General features: G+C 44.3%; 1 protein-coding gene across 3 annotated transcripts in view; it reads right to left on the bottom strand.

The window, feature by feature from the left end:
• The window catches only part of znf385c (zinc finger protein 385C), a 335,644-nt gene that overhangs the window by 5,481 nt on the left and 305,591 nt on the right, over nt 1–24,572 (bottom strand). For all 3 annotated transcript variants that reach the window (XM_080213587.1, XM_080213588.1, XM_080213589.1), the window contains 3 exons: nt 12,183–12,509; nt 5,841–6,028; nt 696–794 (listed from right to left, as the gene is read on the bottom strand). In XM_080213587.1, coding sequence (XP_080069713.1) covers nt 696–794; nt 5,841–6,028; nt 12,183–12,509 — 614 coding nt within the window. The remainder of the gene's footprint in view (nt 1–695; nt 795–5,840; nt 6,029–12,182; nt 12,510–24,572) is intronic.

Here is a 24,572-nt window from a genome sequence, read left to right as displayed (position 1 = left end):
CACCCCCTCCCCTGCCAGATGGAATTACTTTAGAAAGTGTTGAGAGAAAATTTGTGCTCAAAAGAACAGGAATGCCAAGTAAACAATAGAATCAAGTGTTGTTTAATTCTTTTTACATAGTACGGTTTTCATTTAAATCAAAAAATGCTGGAAAATCTCAGCGGGTCTGACAGCATCTAGTGGAGAGAGAATAGAACCAACGTTTCGAGTCTGGATGACCCAGAATGGAAATCTCCACTGGCATCGGGTGGGATTTTACAATCTCACCCGAGCTAGGCTGTAAAATCCTGCCATTGGTTCTACTCTCTCTCCATAGATGCTGTCAGGCCTGCTGAGATTTTCCAGCATTTTCTGTTTTTGTTCAAGATTCCAGCATCCGCGGTAATTTGCCTTCATCTAATTTGAATCAGTTTTGTCGCCCTCTCAGGATGATTGTGCTTGCTGGAAAAACCAATGTGTGTTTGATAATGCTTTTGCTCAATGCAATATTGTGATATAGCAAACTTTCATAGACTGGGCTGCTCATTGTATGTGACAACATTCATTCTTTGGAGAAGCCAGCCAAGTTGTAGTAATACGTTCAGAATGTGTTGGTGCCTCTATGAAAGAAGTAGTCAACATGGTTAATAAAACTGTGCAGTCATTACCCAATCCTCCAAAGATGTCAATAAACAAACCCGGACTAGAGTGCTCACCGCCAACACCGCAGTCTGTTGAAGCTTGGTATATGGACTGTACTTGGGCTTAGATGGCTTTCCTGTAAGTCTCTCCTTATGTCTTCTACTAGTCATATGCTGCATTGGAAATCAAGCAGACTTAAAAATAAACAAGAGTGCTTGAAAGAAAGACTTTGTTCAGTCATTTTGGCGAAAGCACAATATTAACATTGTATAACAACAGTATATTAAGTTAATATTGCTAGCCCTTTATCTTCATGCAACTTTTAGATAACGTTTGCCATTTGCCATAACTCTTAAATCCATTAAAGAGATCTGCTGTAAAAGGGCAAAAGCCTCAAAATGACTTTATCCATCAGACGCCACATTAACTGGGACAGCCTGGATTCTCTGGTAGTAATGACAGCGCAACTGCCACGCTCATTACTTTTCTGAAGCTGACAGCAATTCCTGGAATCCGCACATGCGCAGTTAAACATGGAAATCCACAAGTTGTCGTCAATGATTCCGCACTTCTCTGGAGGGGGCACTGCTGAGGTTCCCCGAGACTGCAACAATGGGAAATCTACGAACTGATAAGAACTTCCATTCTTAATGCTGCTAAATTCACTGTAAAAACCCTTGAAAAAGTTACACTTCGTTGATAAGAATGTAACGATGAAATTAATGACATAATAAATTCATAATTATTTCTAAACACTCCCACTGACCATAAAAGAGTAATTTTATATATGTTGAATGATGAATATCTCTACTTTGATAAGAAATTATATACATTTTTAATTAAAAAAATGTTTGTGATCTTTTAGCTTCTACCTAAATCCCATGTGGATGTCCCAAACATTTATTTCACTCTGCAAAACTTAAAATTAAAAGTGAAGGAAGTAAAAGTGGTTTTGACTTCCTGATTTACTATCTGTGAGAATACTTCAATGTGATTTGCTGCTTACCCTGCTTGATGACATCCACTTGCATGTGGATTTAAACTGCCGTGGAGAAGAGGAATTTCTTTTCACTCTTTAATGGCACTTGTGGATTGCTGGCTAGGTCAAATTTTTATATTGCCCATCCTTAGTTGCCCTTGGTGATGGTGGTGATCCATCTTCTCGAACTGCTGCAAGTCCATGTGATGTAGGGACACCCCCAGTGATGTTAGGGAGGGGGCTGTGCACAATTTGGATAAACTAGATCATTGTGGATAGCTTTCTTCAAGGTTAGTAAAAAGCTAATGTTCAGGACCAATATACTGGTTGAAAGTTAAAGTTTATTTATTAGTCACAAGTAAGGCTTATATTAACACTGCAATGAGATTACTGTGAAATTCCCCTAGTCATCACACTTCGGAGCCTGTTTGGGTCAATGCATCCTAACTAGCACATCTTTCAGACTGTGGGAGGAAAGCGGAGCACCCGGAGAAAACCCACGCAGACACAGAGAGAACATGCAATCTCCACACAGACAGTGACCCCAGTCCAGGAATCAAACCCGGGTCCCTGGTGCTGTGAGGCAGCAGTGCTAACCACTGTGCCACCGTGCCGCCCATGGTTGATAGAAGTACATAGGAGAAGCTGCAATTTCATAAGTGAATGTATTGCTTTTTAGCTGCTATGTGCAGCCTCGCTTTGTTCAATGGTTTAATTCAGTTGTTGAAACCTATGAAAAGCTCAGGTACCATCTACGATTTGGGTTTTTACTCAACCAGAATCAACCAATTAGTTCATCACATGAGATTCTCTGAATCCTTCAGTCTTGAGTGCCTGGCCTCACCTCTTATCTCACTCCTCATAAGCTGTTTCTCATAGGATTCAAGACAGTTTTTAGTATCCAAGGAGGTCTCTACATTGCTCCCTCTGTTTGCCTCTGCTTGATTGAGAAGTATGGTAGGATATTTAAGTGCTTGTTCAAAAACTCCCTGCAGTAAAGCTCTGAGAAACCCCAGAGGGGAGGCGATGGCCTAGTAGTGTAATCGCTAGACCGTTAGTCCAGAAACTCAGCCAATGTTCAAACCTGGGGACCTGGGTTTGAATCCCGCCACGACAGATGGTGGAATGTGATTGACTCTCAATTGCCCTCCTAGGGCAACGAGGGGTGGGTAATAAATGCTGGCCAACCAGCGATGCCCCACAAATGAATAAAACAAGGAATTGCTTTGGTAATTTATCAGTAAAGGTTTTTGCTTCACGGCATGTTTGCAGGGAATGGGCAGGATTTTACAGCCTTGCTCGTCCCAAAACCATAAAATCCAGCCTGAGGTCAACGGATTTTTCCATTGCCCGTCCCTCGCCCGCTCTGATTCCCATGGTGGACGGGCTGGTAAATTCTGCCCTATATGTGTCAGCAACATTGACATCTGAACTGGCATTCCGAATGATGATGAGTTCTTCTGGCTGTTGGCTAACTATGGAAAGTGAAGGAAATGCAGCCCAACTTTCTATGCTCTCAAGGGATACATTCCACTACTGTCCTTATCAGGGTGAGGATAAGGAAACCTGTTGTCCTTACCTGGTCTGGTTTACACGTGACTCCAAAGCCACAGCAATGTGATTGCCTCACAACTGCCCTCGGGTAACTAGGGATGGGCAATAAATGCTAGCCAGCTAGCGGCGCCCATATTCCATGAATGAATAAAAGAAAACTTCTTGGATGAGGCTGATAATAGTTTCAACTATTAAAGCAGAATGAGGGTTAGAGTGAATGTAAGCGCAGTTTGAGCCTTGTGGTGCTGGTGGAGTTATTGTTCACTTAGGGAGTTTGAGGTATCATGGCAATATGCACCTTTTACATGCTGGAGCTATGAGTTGGGAATGAAAACGGCTCCAATGTTCTTTCCATCACACGATCAGGAAGCTTGCCTGTTTTTGCTCAGTGACGTGCTTGGGAAGGGGCTCTAGGTCAATATCTTACAGTTTGGCAGCATTATGAACGCACCTTCCTTGGCCATCAAGTTCTGGGGTGTGCCTTTAACCCAGAGCTTTCAGCTTTAAGGCAGGGATGCCAACCACCATGCCACAATACCTTCGTTTGAATCCCATACCCTACACCAGTAAATCCTGAAGCTGATTTTTTTTAGTCCAATTTATTAAACACAGCGAATGTGTACAAATTACCTCAACCCAGAAGTAAACAAATTTCTAAGGATGTACAGATCCATGGTGAATATTCCTGTGGCCAGATGTGTTTATTCCTTATCGCTGAATAGCCAAATGTTTCTCAAAGACAGAAACATAACCGAAGAGTGTAGATGTCATGTTAAAGCAGCATGTATATTTTTGTTGAAAGTTTCAGGTATGCACTGATGAGTCACCTACTGTAAATAATCTTGTTTGAACAGTGGCTTGCAAGCACATACTCCTAGATATTGAGTTATTGAAATTGTGTGTATTTAGGATCTTTTCCAACTAAGACATCCTGGCCATACAAGACAGTGTTGCTGAAGTTAGTAGTTCATTTATTTTATTTTATTTATTTATTAGTCACAAGTAGACTTACATTAACACTGCAATGAAGTTAGTGTTAAAATCGCCACACTCTGGTTCCTGTTCGGGTACACTGAGGGAGACTTTAGCGTGGCCAATCCACCTAACCAGCACGTCTTTCAGACTGTGGGAGGAAACCGGAGCACTCCGAGGAAACCCACGCAAACATGGGGAGAACATGCAGAGTCTACACAGACAGTGACCCAAGCCGGGTCCCTGACGCTGTGAGGCAGCAGTGCTGACCGCTGTGCCATCCCAAAACTAACTTTAGTTTGGGGTGAATTAAGGAATAAGCTTGAAGGGTTAGAGTTGGTTGTCATCTGTAAGTAAATAAAGACATGCAATGACCCAATATTTTAAGTTATTTACACCAGAATAACATTTGATGGCATCTTCCCCATGATAAAATGTCCTGAGGAGCCTTGTCGGGCAGTTGGAAAACCTGAGCTCAAAGAGGGAGTGAAATGATGGGCAGTTACCAAGGGCAAGGTCAGCAAGTTCATTTTGGAATGGGCTGTCATGGGAGTAACGTGAGTCAGAAGTTTAGAAAAAGAATTCCAGATTTGAGGGAATGGTTTCCAACTCTGATTGGATGTATTCCTGGAGGGTCTATCACCATAATTTTGACTCCAGCAACCTTGCATTGTCAAATAGCTTTCTGGTGTTTCCAATATTTTTTATAGATATCGAAAATGGCATTCAAAGAGTATGAAAAAAACAGTTGTTTTAAAGGTCTGAAGATTTTCTTCCTCGGCTGTTTACAGAAATGTTTGGGGGGATTAACCTTAACAGGATAGATGCTGAGAGGTTGTTTTCCCTTGTGGGGCAGTCTAGGACCAGAGGACATAATCTCAGAGTAAGGGATCGCCCATTTAAAATGGAGATGAGGAGGAATTTCTTCTCTCAGAGGGCAGTGAATCTGTGGAATTCTTTAGCGCAGAGGGCTGTAGAAACTGGGTCATTATGTATGTTCAAGGCTGAGACAGACAGATCTTTAATCAGTAAGTGAATCAAGGGTTATGGGGATAAGGCAGGAAAGTGGATTTGGGAAGATTCCTTACATCAGATCAGTAATGGTCTCAACGAATGGCAGAGTAGACTCATAGGCCTACTTCTGCTCTTGCATCTTCTGGTTTCAAGTCTTTCAGGGCTGGCAAACCCCACTCCTATCTGGAACAGAGGGATATGGACTGAGTAAGGACAGAAGGTTTTTTTTTAGTTTAGTTAGGGCATCATGATCGGCACTGGCTTGGAAGATTGAAGAGCCCGTTCCTGTGCTATACTTTCTTTGTTCTTTGTGCTCCCATCAGTGGAGTGCTGGGGGGAGGAGAGGCAACAGCAGACATTCAGAGAGGGTGTACGTTCTACGTAGTGTGTAAAATGGTGTATTTATACAACCAAAGCATGCTGAGATGTTGGATTAGAATAGACTGCAAATAGACATTGGAGCATTCGCTGCACTAAAGCTTGGAATTAAGTCAAGCATGTTGCATCTGATTTCACATAAGCATTGAGCATAGGAACTTTTTACTGTAGGGCTGCTTCAGAAACAGCACTTACCCAACCAACCACCGATCCACATCAATCAGTCTTCAAGTAATGAGATTCTTTTGATGAACACACAAAGTAAAATTCAAGACCTCAACTTCCTAAGGCCCCCGGAGGAATATTTCTAACTTTAACTCACCTGTTTGAGTTGTGTTTCAGAGTTGACATATATTTCACAGATATTACAATGAAAAGCCTTGCTCTGCAGGCCAATGCTCCCTTTGTTACCAATGCGTTTGGTTTTATACAAAGTCCGGGGGAAGAGTCTCAGTCTGCTTCTTCTGCTGTGACTGTTCTGCCCCTGCAGCATTGACTTGTGCTTGGACCCTAACAGAAAGAACCAGATCATTATGTTGCAACGCATCAGACTTAACAATGTTCTTTTTAATTACAGCGACTCTGGCCACCAAGGTTTTACAAATATACAAGATCAAACAGTACCATTCAATAGCCAGCTCTTCAAACTCAATTAACTATGAATTGACTGAAATAGCAGTTCAGGTAACTACAGATTGTTCCTGATTAGAATGCAGATTATTTCATCAGAATATGTGGAAGACGCTGATATCACAATAACACAGTGATCAGCACTGCTACCTCCCAGTGCCAGGGATCTGGGTTCGAATCCCAGCTTGGAGTCTGCATCTTCTTCCCACCGTCTGCGTGAGTTTCCTCTGGGTGCTCCGGTTTCCTCCCATGGTCCAAAAGACTTGCTGAATAGGTGGATTGGCGATGCTAAATTCTCCCTCAGTGTACCCGAATATGGTGACCAGGGGATTTTCACAGTAACTTCACTGCAGTGTTAATGTAAGCCTAATTGTAACACTAATAAATGAACTTTAAACTGGTAATGAGTTATGGCCCTCATTTTTTTGGAACTAGATATGTCTCTTGCTTTATAGGTGAAAATTTGGAGGTTTTGCAGGAAAAGTAAGTAAAGGACATTTCCACAGCACATTTTCTCAGATTTGTTCATGGAATGTAGATAACGATGGCGATGCCAGCATTTATTGTCCATCCCTAATTGCGCTTGAAAAGGTGGCGGTGAGCTGCCTTCTCGAAATTCTGCAGTCCCTGTGGTGTAGGTACAGTCACAGTGCTGTTAGGGAGGGAGTGTCAGGAGGTTTACCCAGTGACACTGGAGGAATGATGATAAAGTTTCAAATCAGGATGGTGTATGACTTGGAGGAGATCTTCAAGTTGGTGTGCATTTGCTGCCCTTCTATGTTGTTGAAGTCACAGGCTTGAAAGGTGCTGTCAAAGGAGCTGCAATGTGTAGGTGGTACACATGGCTGCTATTGTGCACTGGTGGCTGATAGATTTTTAATTAATAAGAGTTTGAAGGGCTATGGTTAACGGGCAGGAAAGTGAAGTTGCAGCAAAGATGAAATCAGCTGTGATCGTATTAAATGGTGGAGCAGGCATATGGGGCTAAATTGTCTACTCCTGCTCCTAGTTCTTATGTTCTTAGGGAGGAAATGAATGTTTAAAATGGGGTGCCAATCAAGTGGGCTGTATTCTCCTGGATGGTGTTAAGCTTCTTGGATGTAGTTCATGTATCCAACCAAGGGGAGAGTATCCTATCACACTCCTAAGAACAGAACAAAAAAGAAATAGGAGCAGGAGTAGGCCATCTAGCCCTTCGAGCCTGCCCCGCCATTCAATAAGATCATGGCTGATCTGAAGTGGATCAGTTCCACTTTCCCGCCTTCTCCCCATAACCCTTAATTCCCTTGTCTATCAGAAACCTATCTACCCGTGACTTAAATATATTCAGCGAGGTAACCTCCACCACTTCAATGGGCAGAGAATTCCAGAGATTCACCACCCTTTGAGTGAAGAAGTTCCTCCTCAACTCCGATCTAAACTGCCCCCCCACTTTATCTCCCGACTTGTGTCTTGTAGATGGTGGACAAACTTCGGGCAGTCAGGAGATGTGTTACTCCCACAGGATTCACAGTCTCTGATCTGCTGGTGTAGCCACAGTATTTATGTGGCTAGTCCAGCTCAGTTTTTGGTCAATGGCAACCACCAGGGTGTTGATAGTGGGGGATTTGGCTATGATATTGCCATTGAATGTCAAGGGGATTATTAGATTATCTCTTGTTGGAGATTGTCATTGCTTGGTGCCTGTGTGGTGCAAATGAGGGTTCCTGCCTCAACCACCCTTTCAGGCAGTGAGCTCTCCTCAGGGTGAAAACATTTTTCTTCAAATCTCCTCCAAATTTCCTGGCCCGAACTTAAATCTATGCCCCCAGGTTACGGCTCTCTCTTTTAAAGGGAAAGGTTTCTTCCTATCTACCCTATCTATGTCGCTCATAATTTTGTACTCCACAATCAGGTGCCCCTTCAGCTTTCTCTGCTCTAAGGAAGCCAACTCCAGTCCAACTAGCTCTCCTCAGCCCAGGTAACAGCCTGGTGAATCTCCTGTGCACCCTGTCTAGTGCAGTCAAATCCTTCCTTTAACGTGGTGACCAGAATTGCACACAGTACTCTAGCTGTGGCCTAACGGGCATTTTATACAGCTCCATCATGACCTCCCTGCCTCAGCTAATCAAGTCAAGTATTCCATATGCCTCCTTGTCAGTTTATTGTATTGATTTTTGTTTTATTTTTAAAAAGAGTATAAATAGGGATTACTGAGACAATGGATTGACAGGTAAAAATACAGAGATATGAAATGCTACATTCTGTAAATAAAGGAGCTATCAAGAAAAAGACTTGTGTACAATTCATACCTCACTGTCTGGCTTGAAATCCATGGTCAGTGATGATGAGGTGTTGGGGGGGGGTTTGTGTCTGGCGGGGAGGGGGATGGTGATCTCCAAATTGTCCACTCTAACTTCTGTGGAAACCTCAGGTAAATGGTAGTATAGTTTATTTCTTAGTGTCACAAGTAGGTTTACATTAACACTGCAGTGAAGTTGCTGTGAAAATTCCCTAGTTGCCACATTCCGGCACCTGTTCAGGTACACTGAGGGAGAATTTAGCATGGCCAATGCACCTAAACAGCACGTCTTCCGGACTGTGGGAGGAAACTGAAGCACCCGGAGGAAACCCATGCAGACACGGGGAGATCATGCAGACTGTGCACAGACAGTGACCCAAGCCGGGAATCGAACCAGGGAACTTGGCGCCGTGAGGCAGCAGTGCTAACCACTGTGCTGTGCCGTGAACTGGATGTCAGCTGAATATTCACCCAGGTGCTACATCAGCCAATCAGTGCATTGGCCGATTCTCGGTCAATCAATGCAGAAGTGACCGCGAGGGTGAACTGTTTTTCCAGAACAGAGGTGACAGAGACCAAGATAAATCCGGGAACTGCAGTTCTCGACATAACAACAATGTCCAATTGGCTGTAAAATGCACTGGGGTATCTGGAGATGTTTTATTTGTTTTCTTTTCTACCCCAGACAAGCTGAAAATTATTATTTCCAGTAATAGCAGAGAAATGCATTTACTTGACATCTGTCCACACACTGCTTTAATGGGGGTGTTAAACTGGGTAATTAAATGCCTCTGTTAAAATAGTGCCATGACAATGAACATGTTAACTGTTTGCCCGCAGCTGTTAGCAGCAATCATTCTTTTCTCTTGAGAAAATTTTCTCAAACTCTACTCAGTTTATTAAAACACAACAAAAATATCCCATCGGATATTCAATCTAACAATTCAATATGATCAATTATACTTTTGGATAGAACTCCTGCTGACATCAGAATTCTAGGCTGATGCGCCAGTGCAGCACTGAGGGACAGCTGCATTGCCAGAACTGCTGTCTTTTGGAGAGATGTCAAATGGAGGCCATATCTAAACATAGAAACATAGAAGATAGGAGCGGGATGAGACTATTTGGCCTTTCGAGCCTGCTCTGCCATTCATTATGATCCTGGCTGATGGTCCAACCCAATAGCCTAATCCTGCTTTCTCCCCATACCCTTTGATCCTGTTTGTCCCAAAGTCTAAAGTTTATTAGTGTCACAAGTAGGCTTACATTAACACTGAGGTGGAGATGGAGATGCTGGCATTGGATTGGGGCAGGCACAGTAAGAAGCCTCACAACACCAGGTTAAAGTTCAGTGGAGGTAAAGTGGAATCACGAGCTTTCAGTGAAGGAGCAGTGCACCAAAAGCTTGTGATTCCAAACAAACCTGATGGACTTTAACTTGGAGCTGTGGTAGATTAACACTGCAAGTGAAGTCACTGTGAAAATCCCTGAGTCACCACACTCCGACACCTGTCCTGGTACACCGAGGGAGAATGTGACCTGGCCAATGCACGTCTTTTCAGACTGTGGGAGGAAATCGGAGCACCCGGAGGAAACTCACGTAGACATGGGGAGAATGTGCATACTCTGCACAGACAGTGACCCAAGCTGGGAATCAAAGCCAGGTCTCTGGCACTGTGAGGCAGCAGTGCTAACCATTGTGCCAAGATGGAAAATAGCAAGGCATATTGAAGAAAAACTGGGGAATTGTTCCCAGTGTCTTGGCCAATATTGATGATTCAATTAACATCACTAGTGAACACAGGCTATCTCATCATGATCACATTGTTGTTTGCAGGAGGAGCTTGCTGTGCGTAGATTGTTTTATTGTGCCATGTTTTCTACATTATAATAATGAGTATATTCCAAAAATACTTCATTGGCTGTAAAGTACTTTGAGACCTCCTCAGGTTGTGAAAGTTTTAAGTGCAAGTCATTCTTTACTTTTGTTTCAGTGGAATTTTCTACTTCCCAGTGGCAGCTCCACCATTTGCTTCAGTTTATGCTTCCATTTTGAAACAGAAATTCTTGTTCTCATACTTAAGTAAACAAAACCAAAACTCTGATTGATCGCCACGTTCCACATGGGATTGTATCAGCCCTCCCTCACACTCAGCACTAACCCCGGCAAGGAGAGGGAACAATGGTGAGAATTTGTCCCCACTGGTAGGTTTCTAAGTGGGGCCCAGCAGAGAAGCCTGTGGCCAACTGCAAGGATTGATCCTGAGAGTGGAGCCGGAGGCAAAAACAAGGCAGAGAAGCGCATGAGTGAGACTCTTGGGGGGAGACAGACACAGATACACACAACTTGCTCCCTCATGGGCGACACGGTAACACAGTTAGCACTGCCACTTCACAGCTCCAGGGACCTGGGTTCGATTCCCAGCTTGGGTCACTGTCTGTGTAGAGTTTGCACATTCTCCTTGTGAGTACGTGGGTTTCCTCCGGGTGCTCTGGTTTCCTCCCACAATCCAAAGATGTGTGGGTTAGGTTGATTGGCCATGTTTAAATTGCCCCTCAGTGTCCTGAGATGTGTAGGTTAGAGGGACTAATGGGTAAAATATGTAGGGATATGGGGGTAGGGCCTGGGTGGGATTGTGGTCGATGCAGATTTGATGGGCCGAATGGCCTCTTTCTGCAGTGTAGGGTTCTATGATTTCCTCTCTCACATACAGTCATGTCTCTATCTGTGTGTGTGTCTGTGTGTATCTGATCTGTGAATCAGCTTTCCAGCCTCATTCCCCTCTTAAAAATGACAAAGGTAAGACTTAAGTATTTTTTAATAAAGAATTTTTAAAATTATTACCAAATTATCGGCATTATAAGCATTGCCCACTCATATTACCAACATACATAGCTCTGTTTCACAGATGTCAAGTGGGTTTCTGCTTCAGGGGGTTAATGTTAGGGAGCAGTTTCCCTTAGTTGAAGAGTCAGTTACGAGGGGACACAAGTTAAAAGTGAGGGATGGGCGGTTTAGGGGGGAATTTGAGGAACAGCTTTTTCATTCAGAGGGTGATGATGGTCTGGAATGCGCTGCCTGGGAGGGTGGTGGAGGCAGGATGCCTCACATTCTTTAAAAAGTGCCTGGATGAATACTTGGCACATCATAACATCCAGGGCTATGGACCAAGTGCTACAAGTGGGATTAGGTGGATAGGTCAGGGCCTTTCATGTGTCGGTGCAGGCTTGATGGGCCAAAGGGCCTCTTCTGTACTGTATTATTCTGTGATTCTGGGAGGCTGGCTTGGCCATGGGTTAATGTGATGGGGGCCAATTAGCTGGGAATGTATTTGTGACTGTGTGCCTCTTCCTAATTCCTAATATATGTATAGTTATAGCTAGAAAAGACTTGTTTATATTTGATTTCTGTGTTCGAACCTATTCTGTGACAAAAAAAGGGCGTTGGCATTATGAGAATGGTGGAAGTTCCCTGATATCTTGGGAGGTCACTAAAGGGTTCCAAAGCTTGAAAAGTTTGGGAAACACTGGAACAGAAGGTTATGCTGGCAGGGCAAGATGAAGTAAAGTTGGAGGAAGCATGTGTGGAATAAGATCAGCATAGACCAGCTGGGTTGAATGGCCTGTTTCAATGTCATAATCTCAATTTAACATACAGCGTAATAAAAATTGTGCTGGTAAGCATTGGCCACTGACACCACTGCCAACATACATAGCTCTGTTTCACAGGTGTCAAGCAGCAAGGACACTCACCATTGTTGTGTGCCTCGAGCTGTGACATAGAGTTCACCGTCACTTTGCAAACCGCGCAGTAGAGCTGTTGTTTCGACTTCTCTCCCTCTTTCTCGCTCTCAGGGGCTGAGCTAACACTGTCGGTGCCCTCGCTTCGAACGATCTCCGCGGTGTGCACAACAGAGGTCGCAATGTCCTCTTCTGACCTGCCGTTAGTGACCTCTGAACAGGAAAAGGTGGCGGACGTCTTGGTACTGGACGATTCCATCATAAACACTTTCGATACATGAACCAATGAGGTAGAATTACCTTTTGTTTTCTCAGCTGTTGGTGTGGTAGACAAATCCTCTGCAAAGCAAGAAAAGCACACAGATAGATTGAGAATTTACATCCCTTTACACCTCGCCCCATTTTTCATAGAAAAGAGGAGAAAAAATTTAAATGGGATTATTTTCAGGTATTCAATGGATTAGTGCAAGAAGACTTGACATAAATCACTGTAGATTTATAATCCTCCTCCTCTCTAATCTATAGACATTACAAAACATGGCAATGATATTCCCTTGTTCTTATTATGGAATACTGTCTGCTACATTATGATTCTGAGCACTGTTAATATAGAAAAGTAAATTAACTGAAAGAGATTGGTTCTTCAGAAAGTAAATGTCAGAAGCAACAAATTCAATACTGTGCTGCAAAATCACAAAGTCAGCATCTTCTACTGAAAGCAAATCCCGCCCGACCTAAATTATAAGTAGTAACTTGAACACTGATAAACCAGGGAACCTGTATTAAAATTCTGAAGTTTAAAAGCTTAAACGTAATACCTCAGTTTCCTACTGAAAACTGAGGTATTACATTTGAGCTTTTAAACAACAAGTTTATTTAGAACAAGATCAAAATAAACTGTGGACTGATGGGTTTGAGTTTTTTGGTCTGATTTGATTTGATTTATTATTGGTCCCTTATATTGGGATACAATGAGAAGTATTGTTCCTTACGCTATACAGACAAAGCAGACCATTCATAGAGTACACAGGGGAGAAGGAAACGAGAGGATACGGAATATAGTGTTACAATCATAGCAGTCACTGAAACAGACTGACTGCCCACAATGGAATAACATTTGGAAGGGACATTACCATCTACAATTTGATTCGATTTATTACAGTGAAAAGTATTGTTTCTTGCGTGCTATACAAGCAAAGCATATCGTTCAAACGGGGAAAAGGAAAGGAGAGGGTGCAGCAGGGTGTTATAGTCATAGCTAGGATGCAGAGAACATAATATAAGAACATAAGAACATAAGAAATAGGAGCAGGAGTAGGCCATCTAGCCCTTCGAGCCTGCCCCGCCATTCAATAAGATCATGGCTGATCTGTCGTGGCTCAGTTCCACTTTCCCGCCCTCTCCCCATAACCCTTAATCCCCTCTCTTACCAAAAACCCATCAACCCGCTTCTTAAAAATATTTAGCGAGGCAGCCTCCACCACTTCAACGGGCAGAGAATTTCAGAGATTCACCACCCTTTGAGTGAAGAAGTTCCTCCTCAACTCCGTTCTAAACCGCCTCCCCTTTATCTTGAGGCTGTGCCCCCTTGTCCTACTGTCTTTTTTGAGCGGGAAGAGTCTCTCCACCTCTATCCTATCCATCCCATTCATCATCTTATACGTCTCAATGAGATCTCCCCTCATTCTTCTAAACTCTAACGAGTACAAGCCTAGTTTATTCAGCCTCTCCTCATAGCTCAACCCCCTCAACTCCGGTATCAGCCTAGTAAACCTCCTCTGCACTCCCTCCAAGGCCAAAATATCCTTGCGCAGGTGCGGCGCCCAAAACTGCACACAGTACTCCAGCTGCGGCCTCACCAATACCCTATACAGCTGCAGCAAGACCTCCCTACTTTTATATTCAATCCCCCTCGCGATGAAGGCCAGCATCCCATTCGCCTTCCTGACCACCTGCTGCACCTGCAAGCTGGGTTTTTGCAACTCATGCACAAGGACCCCGAGGTCCCTCTGCACCGTCGCCTGCTGCAGTTTTTCGCCCCGTAAGTAATAGTCCTTCCTACCATTCTTCCTATCAAAGTGGACCACCTCACACTTGCCAACATTAAATTCCATTTGCCATTTCCTGGCCCATTCGCCCAGCCTATCTAGATCCTTCTGCAGACTCTCCACACCCTCCGCACAATTTGCCTTTCCCCCAATCTTGGTGTCATCAGCAAATTTCGACACCCTACACTCGGTTCCCTCCTCCAGATCATCTATATAAATGGTAAATAGCTGAGGCCCCAGCACCGACCCCTGGGGCACCCATGGCTGCCAGGAACTTGTTGCTGGAGGAGGTAGCGGCAGCAGATACGATAGTGACTTTGAAGGGGTGTCTTGACAAATACATGAATAGGATGGGAATAGAGGGATATGGTCCCCGGAAGGGTTGGGAGTTTTAGTTCAGTCGGGCAGCATGGTTGGTGCAGGCTTGGAGGGCCGAAGGGCCTGTTGCTGTGCTGTAATTTTCTTTGTCCATTCAAAAGTCTGACGGCAGCAGGGAAGAAGCTATTTTTGAGTTGGTCGGTACGTGATCGCAGATTTTGTTTTTATCGGTTTTGACACTGAAGAAAAGCAGGAGATCCCTCTGGAGCTTTGGAAACTGGTAGATAATTGAAATGTGGAAAGGCATTTGTGAGGAGCCAATACCTGCTGGTGCAAACAAACCCTCAGATATTTTGACCACATCTGTTACTGCCACACTTGTGTGTAACTTTAAGTTATGAACAAGTCACTCTCTTGGAACAAGGTCTTGTGGAGCTGTGAGGAGAGCCCCTCACTCTGAACTGGAAGTAAAAGGCTCAATTTCCACCCCCAGGACTTGATGGCCAGGGAAGATGTGTTCATTCCATGGCCAAGCAGGTTGATCATTAAACTGCAAATCCTCCCAATACGTGGGCAGCAAGAGAAAGCCTTGTGGCGCAGTGGGTAGCATCCCTACCTCTGAGCTGGACACTCCAGCATCCCTTGGCCATGGAAGGAGACCTCATTATGGCTCAATGGGCTGATAATCAGCTCTGGAATCCTTCCACCACTTCCTCCACTGTTCCCCAAAGAAGAAAAAAAGTGTGTGTATAAAAATATTTTTTTAAAAAAAGGGCAACAAGAACTGGAGAGGTTTTTAGCCAGCCATTCTTGAGTGGTGCCTCTCAAGCCATATAGTTCAAGAAAATATGAGGCACGGAAACAGGCATAAGCATGTTCTTCAAGTGTCTCTAGGTGTAGGAAACCTTTGAAGTCTTCCTGGCAGAATGGCTCATAGAACATGGGATATTGTAACCAGGGTTTTAGTCTTTTTTGGGAAGAATTGGAGAACAGGATTTTTGAGTAAAGAGTTTGCAAATAGTTTGGATTTTACAGCTTTTATTATATTTTTACGTTAATGAGGGAAGCTCCATCGTGTCATTATAACTGTTCATTAGTAGAGCAGAGAACATAGAACATTACAGCACAGTACAGGCTCTTTGGCCCTCAATGTTGTGCTGAGCTATGTCCAATCCCAAGATCAAACTATCCCCTCCCTGGTAGAATCATAGAATCCCTACACTGCAGAAGGAGGCCATTTGGCTTATCGAGCTTGCACCGGCAACAATGCCACCCAGGCTGTGTCTCTGTAACCCCACTCATTTACCCAGCTAATCCCCCTGACACTAAGGAGCAATTTAGCATGGCCAATCAATCTAACCAGCACATCTTTGGAGTGTGGGAGAAAACTGGAACACTCGGAGGAAACCCACGCAGACACAGAAAGAAAGTGCAAATTCCACACAGGTCGTGACCTGAGGCCGGAATCAAACTGGATCCCTCGTGCTGTGAGGGAGCCGTGCTGACCACTGTGCTACCGTGCTGTCCACTTCAAATCAAGTATCGATACAGCACTTTGCCTCACCAAGTCTGCACGATACATGGTTTCTATTCTTCTGTTTGCTTTCTTTTCATGTGCCTATCAAGATATACCTTGAATGTTGCTGATGTGCCTGCTTCCACCACCTCCACTGGCACTGCATTCTAGACAGGAATAACAGTAGGAGGGATTACTATTTAAAGGGCGAAAAGCTGCAGCATGTTACGGTGCAGAGGGACCTGGGGGACCTTGTGCATGAGTCGCAAAAACCCAGTCTGCAGGTGCAGCAGGTGATCAAGAAGGCGAATGGGATGCTGGCCTTTATAGCGAGGGGGATAGAATATAAAAGCAGGGAGATCTTGCTGCAACTGTACAGGGCACTGGTGAGGCCGCAGCTGGAGTACTGTGTGCAGTTTTGGTCGCCGCACTTGCGCAAGGATATTTTGGCCTTGGAGGGAGTGCAGAGGAGGTTCACTAGGCTGATACCGGAGATGAGGGGGTTGGACTATGAAGAGAGACTAAATAGACTGGGTCTGTAGTCTGGAGTTTAGAAGGATGAGGGGGGATCTTATAGAGACGTATAAGATAATGAAGAGGATGGATAGGGTAGAGGTCGGGAGATTCTTCCCGCTCAGAAAAGACAGCAGGATTAGAGGGCACAGCCTCAAGATAAAGCGGGGGGGCAGTTTAGAACGGAGTTGAGGAACGTCTTCACTCAAAGGGTGGTGAATCTCTGGAATTCTCTGCCCGTTGAAGTGGTGGAGGCTGCCTCGCTAAATATATTTAAGTCACGGGTAGATAGGTTTTTGGTAGGCAAGGAAATTAAGGGTTATGGGGAGAAAGCGGGAAAGTGGAACTGAGCCACTTCAGATCAGCCATGATCTTATTGAATGGCGGGGCAGGCTCGAAGGGCTAGATGGCCTACTCCTGCTCCTACTTCTTATGTTCTAAACCTGTGCCCTCTTGTAGTCGACCCTTCCACCCTGGGAAAAAGCCTCTGACCATCCAACCTATCTATGAATATTCTAAGAAACAAACATCAACTTGCTTACTCCAGACTTGATTTAGCCCCTGCGTCAGGTGAGTGGGCAGTTCTGATCACAAACAGGGCATATAAAGACACACGCTCAGTTTACAGAATACTGATTAGAATGCGAGTCTTTACAGCTAATCAAGTCTTAAAGGTGCAGCATAAATGTAGAGAAATGAAACAGTAGGGCAGGATGGGGGGGGTGGTGGTGGGTGAAGATGCAGGCAAAAGAAACTATTATCACAGAAACCTGTATAAAGCTTCATGTTATTTTTTACGGTGCCGTGCTTTACTGCCGCACTTGAGCAGAGATTCAGAAAGTAGCAGAATGCTTATGTGGCGTAATGGGAGACAATTTATTATTTGTTACCTCTCAAGCAAAATGTAAATTTCCTTTTCAATTTAGTTGCACATTGCAAGTCCAATTTCACACCAGGTGCGATGGCATATATCACTCCATGCAGATAAAGGCGCCCCGCAATTATGTGCAAATGATCTTGTGTATTTTGATGTGCAGTAAAAATATTAAGTATCTGAAATCCACGGGAGTGATTGTCATGTTTCCTCTCAAGGGGAGAAGCTTACAGCTGGCTGTCGGGAACACGGGAGCAATTAGAGGATTAAGCAATCACATCCCCCTTCCCCCCACCCCCTGCACCTGCCATTCTGAAAACCACCACGAGGTTAAAACCAGCAATCTTTCAAGCTATTAAGAAGGTACATATTTGTGTGCAGATTCTGTGCAGTTTGATGACTTTTTAAATGACTAAACATAACATTAAATTGATTACTTTGGACTTCAAGATTTTCAGCTAGACTTGGCACACTGCGTGAAACGGAAGTTGCCAGGCAAATCAGAAGGGCTTTTAGAAATCTCCCCCATTACTGCCCTGGCATGAGCTCTAAGCATGATGTGGAGATGCCAGCATTGGACTGGGGTAAACACAGTAAGAAGTCTCACAACACCAGGTTGAAGTCCAACAGGTTTATTTGATAGTAAACCCACTAGCTTTCGGGGCTTTGCCCCTTCGTCAGGTGAGTGGGGAGTTCTGATCACAAACAGGGCATATAAAGACACACAGTCAGTTTACAGAATACTGCTTAGAATGCGAGTCTTTACAGTTAGTCAAGTCTTAAAGGTGCAAACAATGTGAGTGGAGGTAGCATTAAGCATAGGTGAAAGAGATGTGTATTGTCTCCAGACAGGACAGTAAGTGAGATGTTGCAAGCCCAGACAAGTCATGGGGGTTACAGATAGTGTGACATGAACCCAAGATCCCAGTTGAGGTCGTCCTCATGTGTATGGAACTTGGCTATCAGTCTCTGCTCAGTGACTGTGTGCTGTCATGTGAGCTCTAAGCAGCAGCACTGTGATCATTCTGTCGCACTTGGAATGAGCTGTGGCTCTTGTCATACAATCATAGATTCATAGAAGCCCTACAGTGCAGAAGAGGCCATCCAGCCCGTCGAGTCTGCACTGACTCTCTGACAGAGCATCTTTACCCAGGCCCTCTCCGGAGCATCCCCGTAACCCCACACATTTCCCATGGTTAATCCATCTAGTCTGCACATATTGGGGCACTAAGGGGCAATTTAGCATGGTCAATCCAATTAATCTGCACATTGGCTGCATTGGTGGCAGAATAGTTAGCACGGCTGCCTCATGGCGTGAGGGACGCGGGTTCAAATCAGGCCTCGGGTGATTGTGAATGTGGAGTTTGCATGTTCTTCCCGTGTCTGCGTGGGTTTCCTCCGGGTGCTCTAGTTTCCTCCCACATTCCAAAGATGTGTGGATTAAGTTGATTGGCCATGCTAAATTGACTCTTAGTGTCATGGTAAATACATGGGGTGACAGAGATAGGACATGGGTGGGCTTGCCTGTGCAGGCTCGATGGGCTGAACGGTCTCCTTCTGCACTGTATGGGTTTACTGGACAGGATTTTATGGCTTTGCTCATCTCGAAATCATAAAATCCTGCCTGTGGTCGATGGACCTTTCCACGATCTGTCCCTTGCCTGCTCCGATTCCCCTGGTGGGCGGGGTGGTAAAATTCCAGCCTATGATCTTTGGACTGTGGGAGGAAACCAGAACACTTGGAGGAAACCCATGCAGAGATGGGGAGAATGTGCACACTCCACACAAACAGTGATCCAAGACCTGAATTGAACCCGGTTCCTTCATGCTGTGAGGCATCTGTGCTATCCACTGTGCCACTGTGCCGCCCACACTTGTCCACCACTATTTTAGCCTTTCTGGGTTATGTTGATTGAATTTGCCGTCACAAAAGAAATGATGAGTGGGAGGGGCACATGATGCAAGTTTAAAAACATAATGTGGATATAGGAGAAGCAAGTTAACTGTGGCTCAGCTAGTAGCACTTTCATCATCTTTCAGCCCAATGATAGGGGGAGGGGGGCAGGGACAGGGTCAGTGTTAAAAACTCTCTGTATAAAAAAACTTGTCCCTTACATTTCCTTTGAACATTCTCAACTTAATGCATGCCTCCTAGTATTAGACATTTCAACTCTAGGAAAAAGATTCTGATTGTCAGCTTTATCTATGCCTCTAATTGTATAGACTTCTATCAGGTCACCTCTCAGCCTCTGCTATCGCAGAGAAAACAATCCTAGCTTGTCCAGCCTCTCCTTTAGCTCAAACCCTCTAATCCAGGCAACATCCTGGTAAACTTCTTCTACATCTTCTTCCAAGCTTCCACATCCTTCAATTAATGTGGTGACCAGAACTGAATGCAATACTCTAAGTGCTGCTGAAGCAAAGTTTTATAAACTGCATCATGACACCCTGAACCTTGTACTCAATGCCCCGACCAATAAAGGCAAGCATGCCATATGCCCTGTCTAAGAAAACGTTAAAGTAGTAGCTGGGACCACAAGCTAAGTGCTCATTTTAGACATGGAGTGTTTGTTGAAGCAGAGTTGATGCATTCGTGTTTATTTAGGTTCTCCTGGGGTTTTAGAGTAGAGTTTTAATTAGGTTGATTGACAAAGTCATGTGATTAATGGGAGGCGCTAAACTTGCAGGAAACAAAGGGTTTGAGTTTAATTTTAAAAAATACAAGCAGAAGCTGCCTGGGTTGCCTGAATAAAATTGTATATCTCTCCAAAGGCTTCCTGAAAGCTCTAAAGCCAGGTAACCTAAGTCACAGCAAGTATACCTCTGTTCTGCTAATTAATTTTAAAGAGAGGTTTGAGTCTGTAAATGGAATTTTGATTTCTTTTGATTTATTATTGTCACATGTATTAACACACAGTGAAAAGTATTGTTTCTTGTGTGCTATACAGACAAAACATATTCATAGAGAAGGAAATGACACAGTACAGAATGTAGTGTTATAGTCATAGCTAGGGTGTAGAGAAAGATCAACTTATTGCAAGGTAAATCCATTCAAAAATCTGATGGCAGCAGGGAAGAAGCTGTTCTTGAGTCAGTTGGTACATGACCTCAGATTTTTGTATCTTTTCCCCGAAGTGAGAAGATGGAAGGGAGAATGTCCGGGGTGCATGGGGTTTTTAATTATGCTGGCTGCTTTGCCAAGGCAGCGGGAAGTGTAGACAGAGTCAATGGATGGGAGGCTGGTTTGCGTGATGGATTGGGCTACCGTCACAATCTTTTGTAATTCCTTGCGGTCTTGGGCAGAGCAGGAACTATACCAAACTGTGATACAACTAGAAAGAATGCTTTCTATAGTGCATCTGTAGACATTGGTGAGAGTTGTAGCTGACATGCCAAATTTCCTTAGTCTTCTGAGAAAGTAGAGGCATTGGTGGGCTTTCTTAACTATAGTGTCGGCATGGGCGGGCCAGGACAAATTGTTGGTGATCTGGATATCTAAAAACTTGAACCTCTCGACCCTTCCTACTTTGTCCTCGTTGATGTAGACAGGGGCATGTTTTCCTTTATTCTTCCTGAAGTCGATAACAATCTCCTTCGTTTTATTGACATTGAAGGAGAGATTATTGTTGCCACACCAGTTCACCAGATTGTCTATCTCATTCCTGTACTCAGTCTCATCATTGTTTGAGATTTGACCCACTACAGTGGTGCCATCAGCAAACTTGAAAATCGAATTGGAGGGAATTTGGCCGCACAGTCATTGGTGTATAAGCAGTATAGTAGGGGGCTTTGTGGGGCACCAGTGTTGAGGATGATTGTGGAGGAGGTGTTGTTGTCTATCCTTACTGATTGTGGTCTGTGAGTTACGAAGTTCAGAATCCAGTTGCAGAGAGAGGTGCCGAGGCCCAGGTCACGGAGTTTGGAGATGAGTTTCGTGGGAATAATAGTGTTGAAGGCTGCGCTATAGTCACTAAATAGGAGTCTGACGTAAGAATATTGCTTGATTGAAATTCATGATGAGAGGTTAGCAGTTAAGAATTGTAACTTGTCTTGGTTAAGTAAAGTTAAATGTTAAGCTAATTCATTTGTTATAGTTAAACCGTGTTGTTAAGTAAAGTTTGTTTTGATATCAGCTCCCTAGTTTGTCAGTGGAATCACACCTGGAGTGAAACATTGTATCCTCACATTAATGCCAAAATAGAAAATTGTTGGGGTCCAGTCCGGCTTCATAATATACGTTGGGGTTTCTGATCTGCTATCCTAACAGTGACAGTGAACAAATGGTGATATAGGTCCACGTCAGAATGGTGTATAACATAGAGGGGAACTTGCAAATTGTTGTGTTCCATGTGGCTGCTACTCTTGTCCTTCGAAGCGATAGAGGTCAAGGGTTTGGAAGGCTGTTAAAGGGTGCTAGAATACTTACTGTGGTGCATCTTGTATATCATTGAATCATACAATAAAACATAGAATCCCTACAGTGCAGAAGGAGGCCATTTGGCCCATTGAAACTGTACTGACAACAAACCCACCTAGGCCTTATCCCTGTAACCTCATATATTTACCTTGCTAATCCTATGACACTAAGGGACAATTTACTATGGCCAACCCATCTAATCTGCACATATTTGGACTGTGGGAGGAAACAGACCCGGAGGAAATCCACGTAGACACGGGTAAACTCCACATAGATGGTCACCCAGGGCAGGAATTGAACCCGGGTCCTTGGCGCTATGTGGAGCCGTGCTAACCACTGTGCCACCGTACTGCCCTAGTTCACACTGCTGCCACTGCTCACTGGTGGTGGAGGGAGAGCTTAGAACCTGGAAGATGCCATATAGGCTACTTGCAAGTTCTCCCTTCTAAGATACTGCATATGCACAGCCAAGCAAGAAAACATAAAGTGCACTGAAACAGACTGGCTGTCCACAATGAACAACATTTGGAAGAGACATTACCATCTACAATTTGATTCGATTTGGTTTATGATTGTCACAAACATCGGGATACAGTGGAAAATATTGTCTCTTGTGCGCTATACAGATAAAACATACCGTTCATAGAATACATAGGAGAAAAGGAAAGGAGAGGGTGCAGAGTGTAGTGTTGCAGTTACAGAAAGGGTGAATAAAAGGATCAGCTTAATAAAGGTCAGATCTATTCAAAAATCTGGTGGCAGCAGGGAAGAAGCTGTTCTTGAGTCGGTTTGTATGTGGTATGTGGAAGTGGGTATGACTGGGGTACATAGGCTCCTTGATTATGTTGGCTGCTTTCCCAAGGCAGTCAATGGATGGGAGGCAGGTTTGCGTGATGGACTGGGCTATATTCACAACATTTTGTAGTTTCTTGAACGCTCATATTAGAAGTCTGATGGCACATCAGACTAGGGACAGCATGGTGGTACATTGGTTAGCACTGGTGCCCCATTGCACCGGGGACCTGGGTTCAATTCCAGTACATAGATAACGTGGATATATGGCGGCAAAATTTAGCACGGCTAATGTATCTAATCAGCACATTTCAGTGTACCCGAACAGCTGCCGGAGTATGGCAACTTGGGGATTTTCACAATAACTTAATTGCAGTGTTAGTGTAAGCCTACTTGCGATGCTAATAAATAAGCTTTAAAAATTAAAAAAATCCAAACTATTTACGTTCTCTTTAGCCAATAATCCTGTTCTCCAATTCTTCCCAAAAAGAGCAAAACTCTGATTAGTTACAATATCAATGAGCCATTCTACCAGGGAGACTTCAAAGGTTTCCTACACCGAGAAACACATGAAGAACATGCTTATGTTTGTTTCCATGCCTCATATTCCATGCCTCAGCTATTTACCATTTATATAGATGATCTGGAGGAGGGAACCGAGTGCAGGGTGTCGAAATTTGCTGATGACACCAAGATTGGGGGAAAGGCAAATTGTGCGGAGGGTGTGGAGAGTCTGCAGAAGGATCTAGATAGGCTGGGCGAATGGGCCAGGAAATGGCAAATGGAATTTAATGTTGGCAAGTGTGAGGTGGTCCACTTTGGTAGGAAGAATGGTAGGAAGGACTATTACTTACGGGGCGAAAAACTGCAGCAGGCGACGGTGCAGAGGGACCTCGGGGTCCTTGTGCATGAGTCGCAAAAACCCAGCTTGCAGGTGCAGCATGTGGTCAGGAAGGCGAATGGGATGCTGGCCTTCATAGCGAGGGGGATTGAATATAAAAGTAGGGAGGTCTTGCTGCAGCTGTATAGGGCATTGGTGAGGCCGCAGCTGGAGTACTGTGTGCAGTTTTGGGCGCCGCACCTGCGCAAGGATATTTTGGCCCTGGAGGGAGTGCAGAGGAGGTTTACTAGGCTGATACCGGAGTTGAGGGGATTGAGCTATGAGGAGAGGCTGAATAAACTAGGCTTGTACTCGTTAGAGTTTAGAAGAATGAGGGGAGATCTCATTGAGACGTATAAGATGATGAATGGGATGGATAGGATAGAGGTGGAGAGACTCTTCCCGCTCAAAAAAGACAGTAGGACTAGGGGGCACAGCCTCAAGATAAAGGGGAGGTGGTTTAGAACGGAGTTGAGGAGGAACTTCTTCACTCAAAGGGTGGTGAATCTCTGGAATTCTCTGCCCGTTGAAGTGGTGGAGGCTGCCTCGCTAAATATTTTTAAGAAGCGGGTTGATGGGTTCTTGATAAGAGAGGGGATTAAGGGTTATGGGGAGAGGACGGGAAAGTGGAACTGAGCCACGACAGATCAGCCATGATCTTATTGAATGGCGGGGCAGGCTCGAAGGGCTAGACGGCCTACTCCTGCTCCTATTTCTTATGTTCTTATATTTATTGGAACTATATGGCTTGAGAGACATCACTCTGCCTCCAGAATGGCTGGCTAAAAACATCTCCCGTTCTTATTGCCCTTTCTAAAAATTTTATCTTTACACACACACACTTCTTTTTTCATTGGAGAATGGTGGGGGGAAGTGATAGAAGGATTGCCAAGCTGATTATCAGCCCATTCAACTGTGTTGAGTGCTCCTTCCATAGCCAACAAGTGCTGGTGTTGGACTTGAACCCAAAGCTTCCAGTCCAGAGATAGGGCCATTACCCACTGTGCCACAAGACGTCCTCTTGCGCTGTCTGTATAAAGTCTG

The sequence above is a fragment of the Carcharhinus amblyrhynchos genome, chromosome 27 (assembly GCF_965287045.1).
Source record: "Carcharhinus amblyrhynchos chromosome 27, sCarAmb.v2.hapA, whole genome shotgun sequence".
NCBI classification, from domain to species: domain Eukaryota; kingdom Metazoa; phylum Chordata; class Chondrichthyes; order Carcharhiniformes; family Carcharhinidae; genus Carcharhinus; species Carcharhinus amblyrhynchos.
The sequence above is the reverse complement of the archived record's forward strand: the minus strand, read 5'-3'. Positions and strand labels throughout refer to the sequence as shown.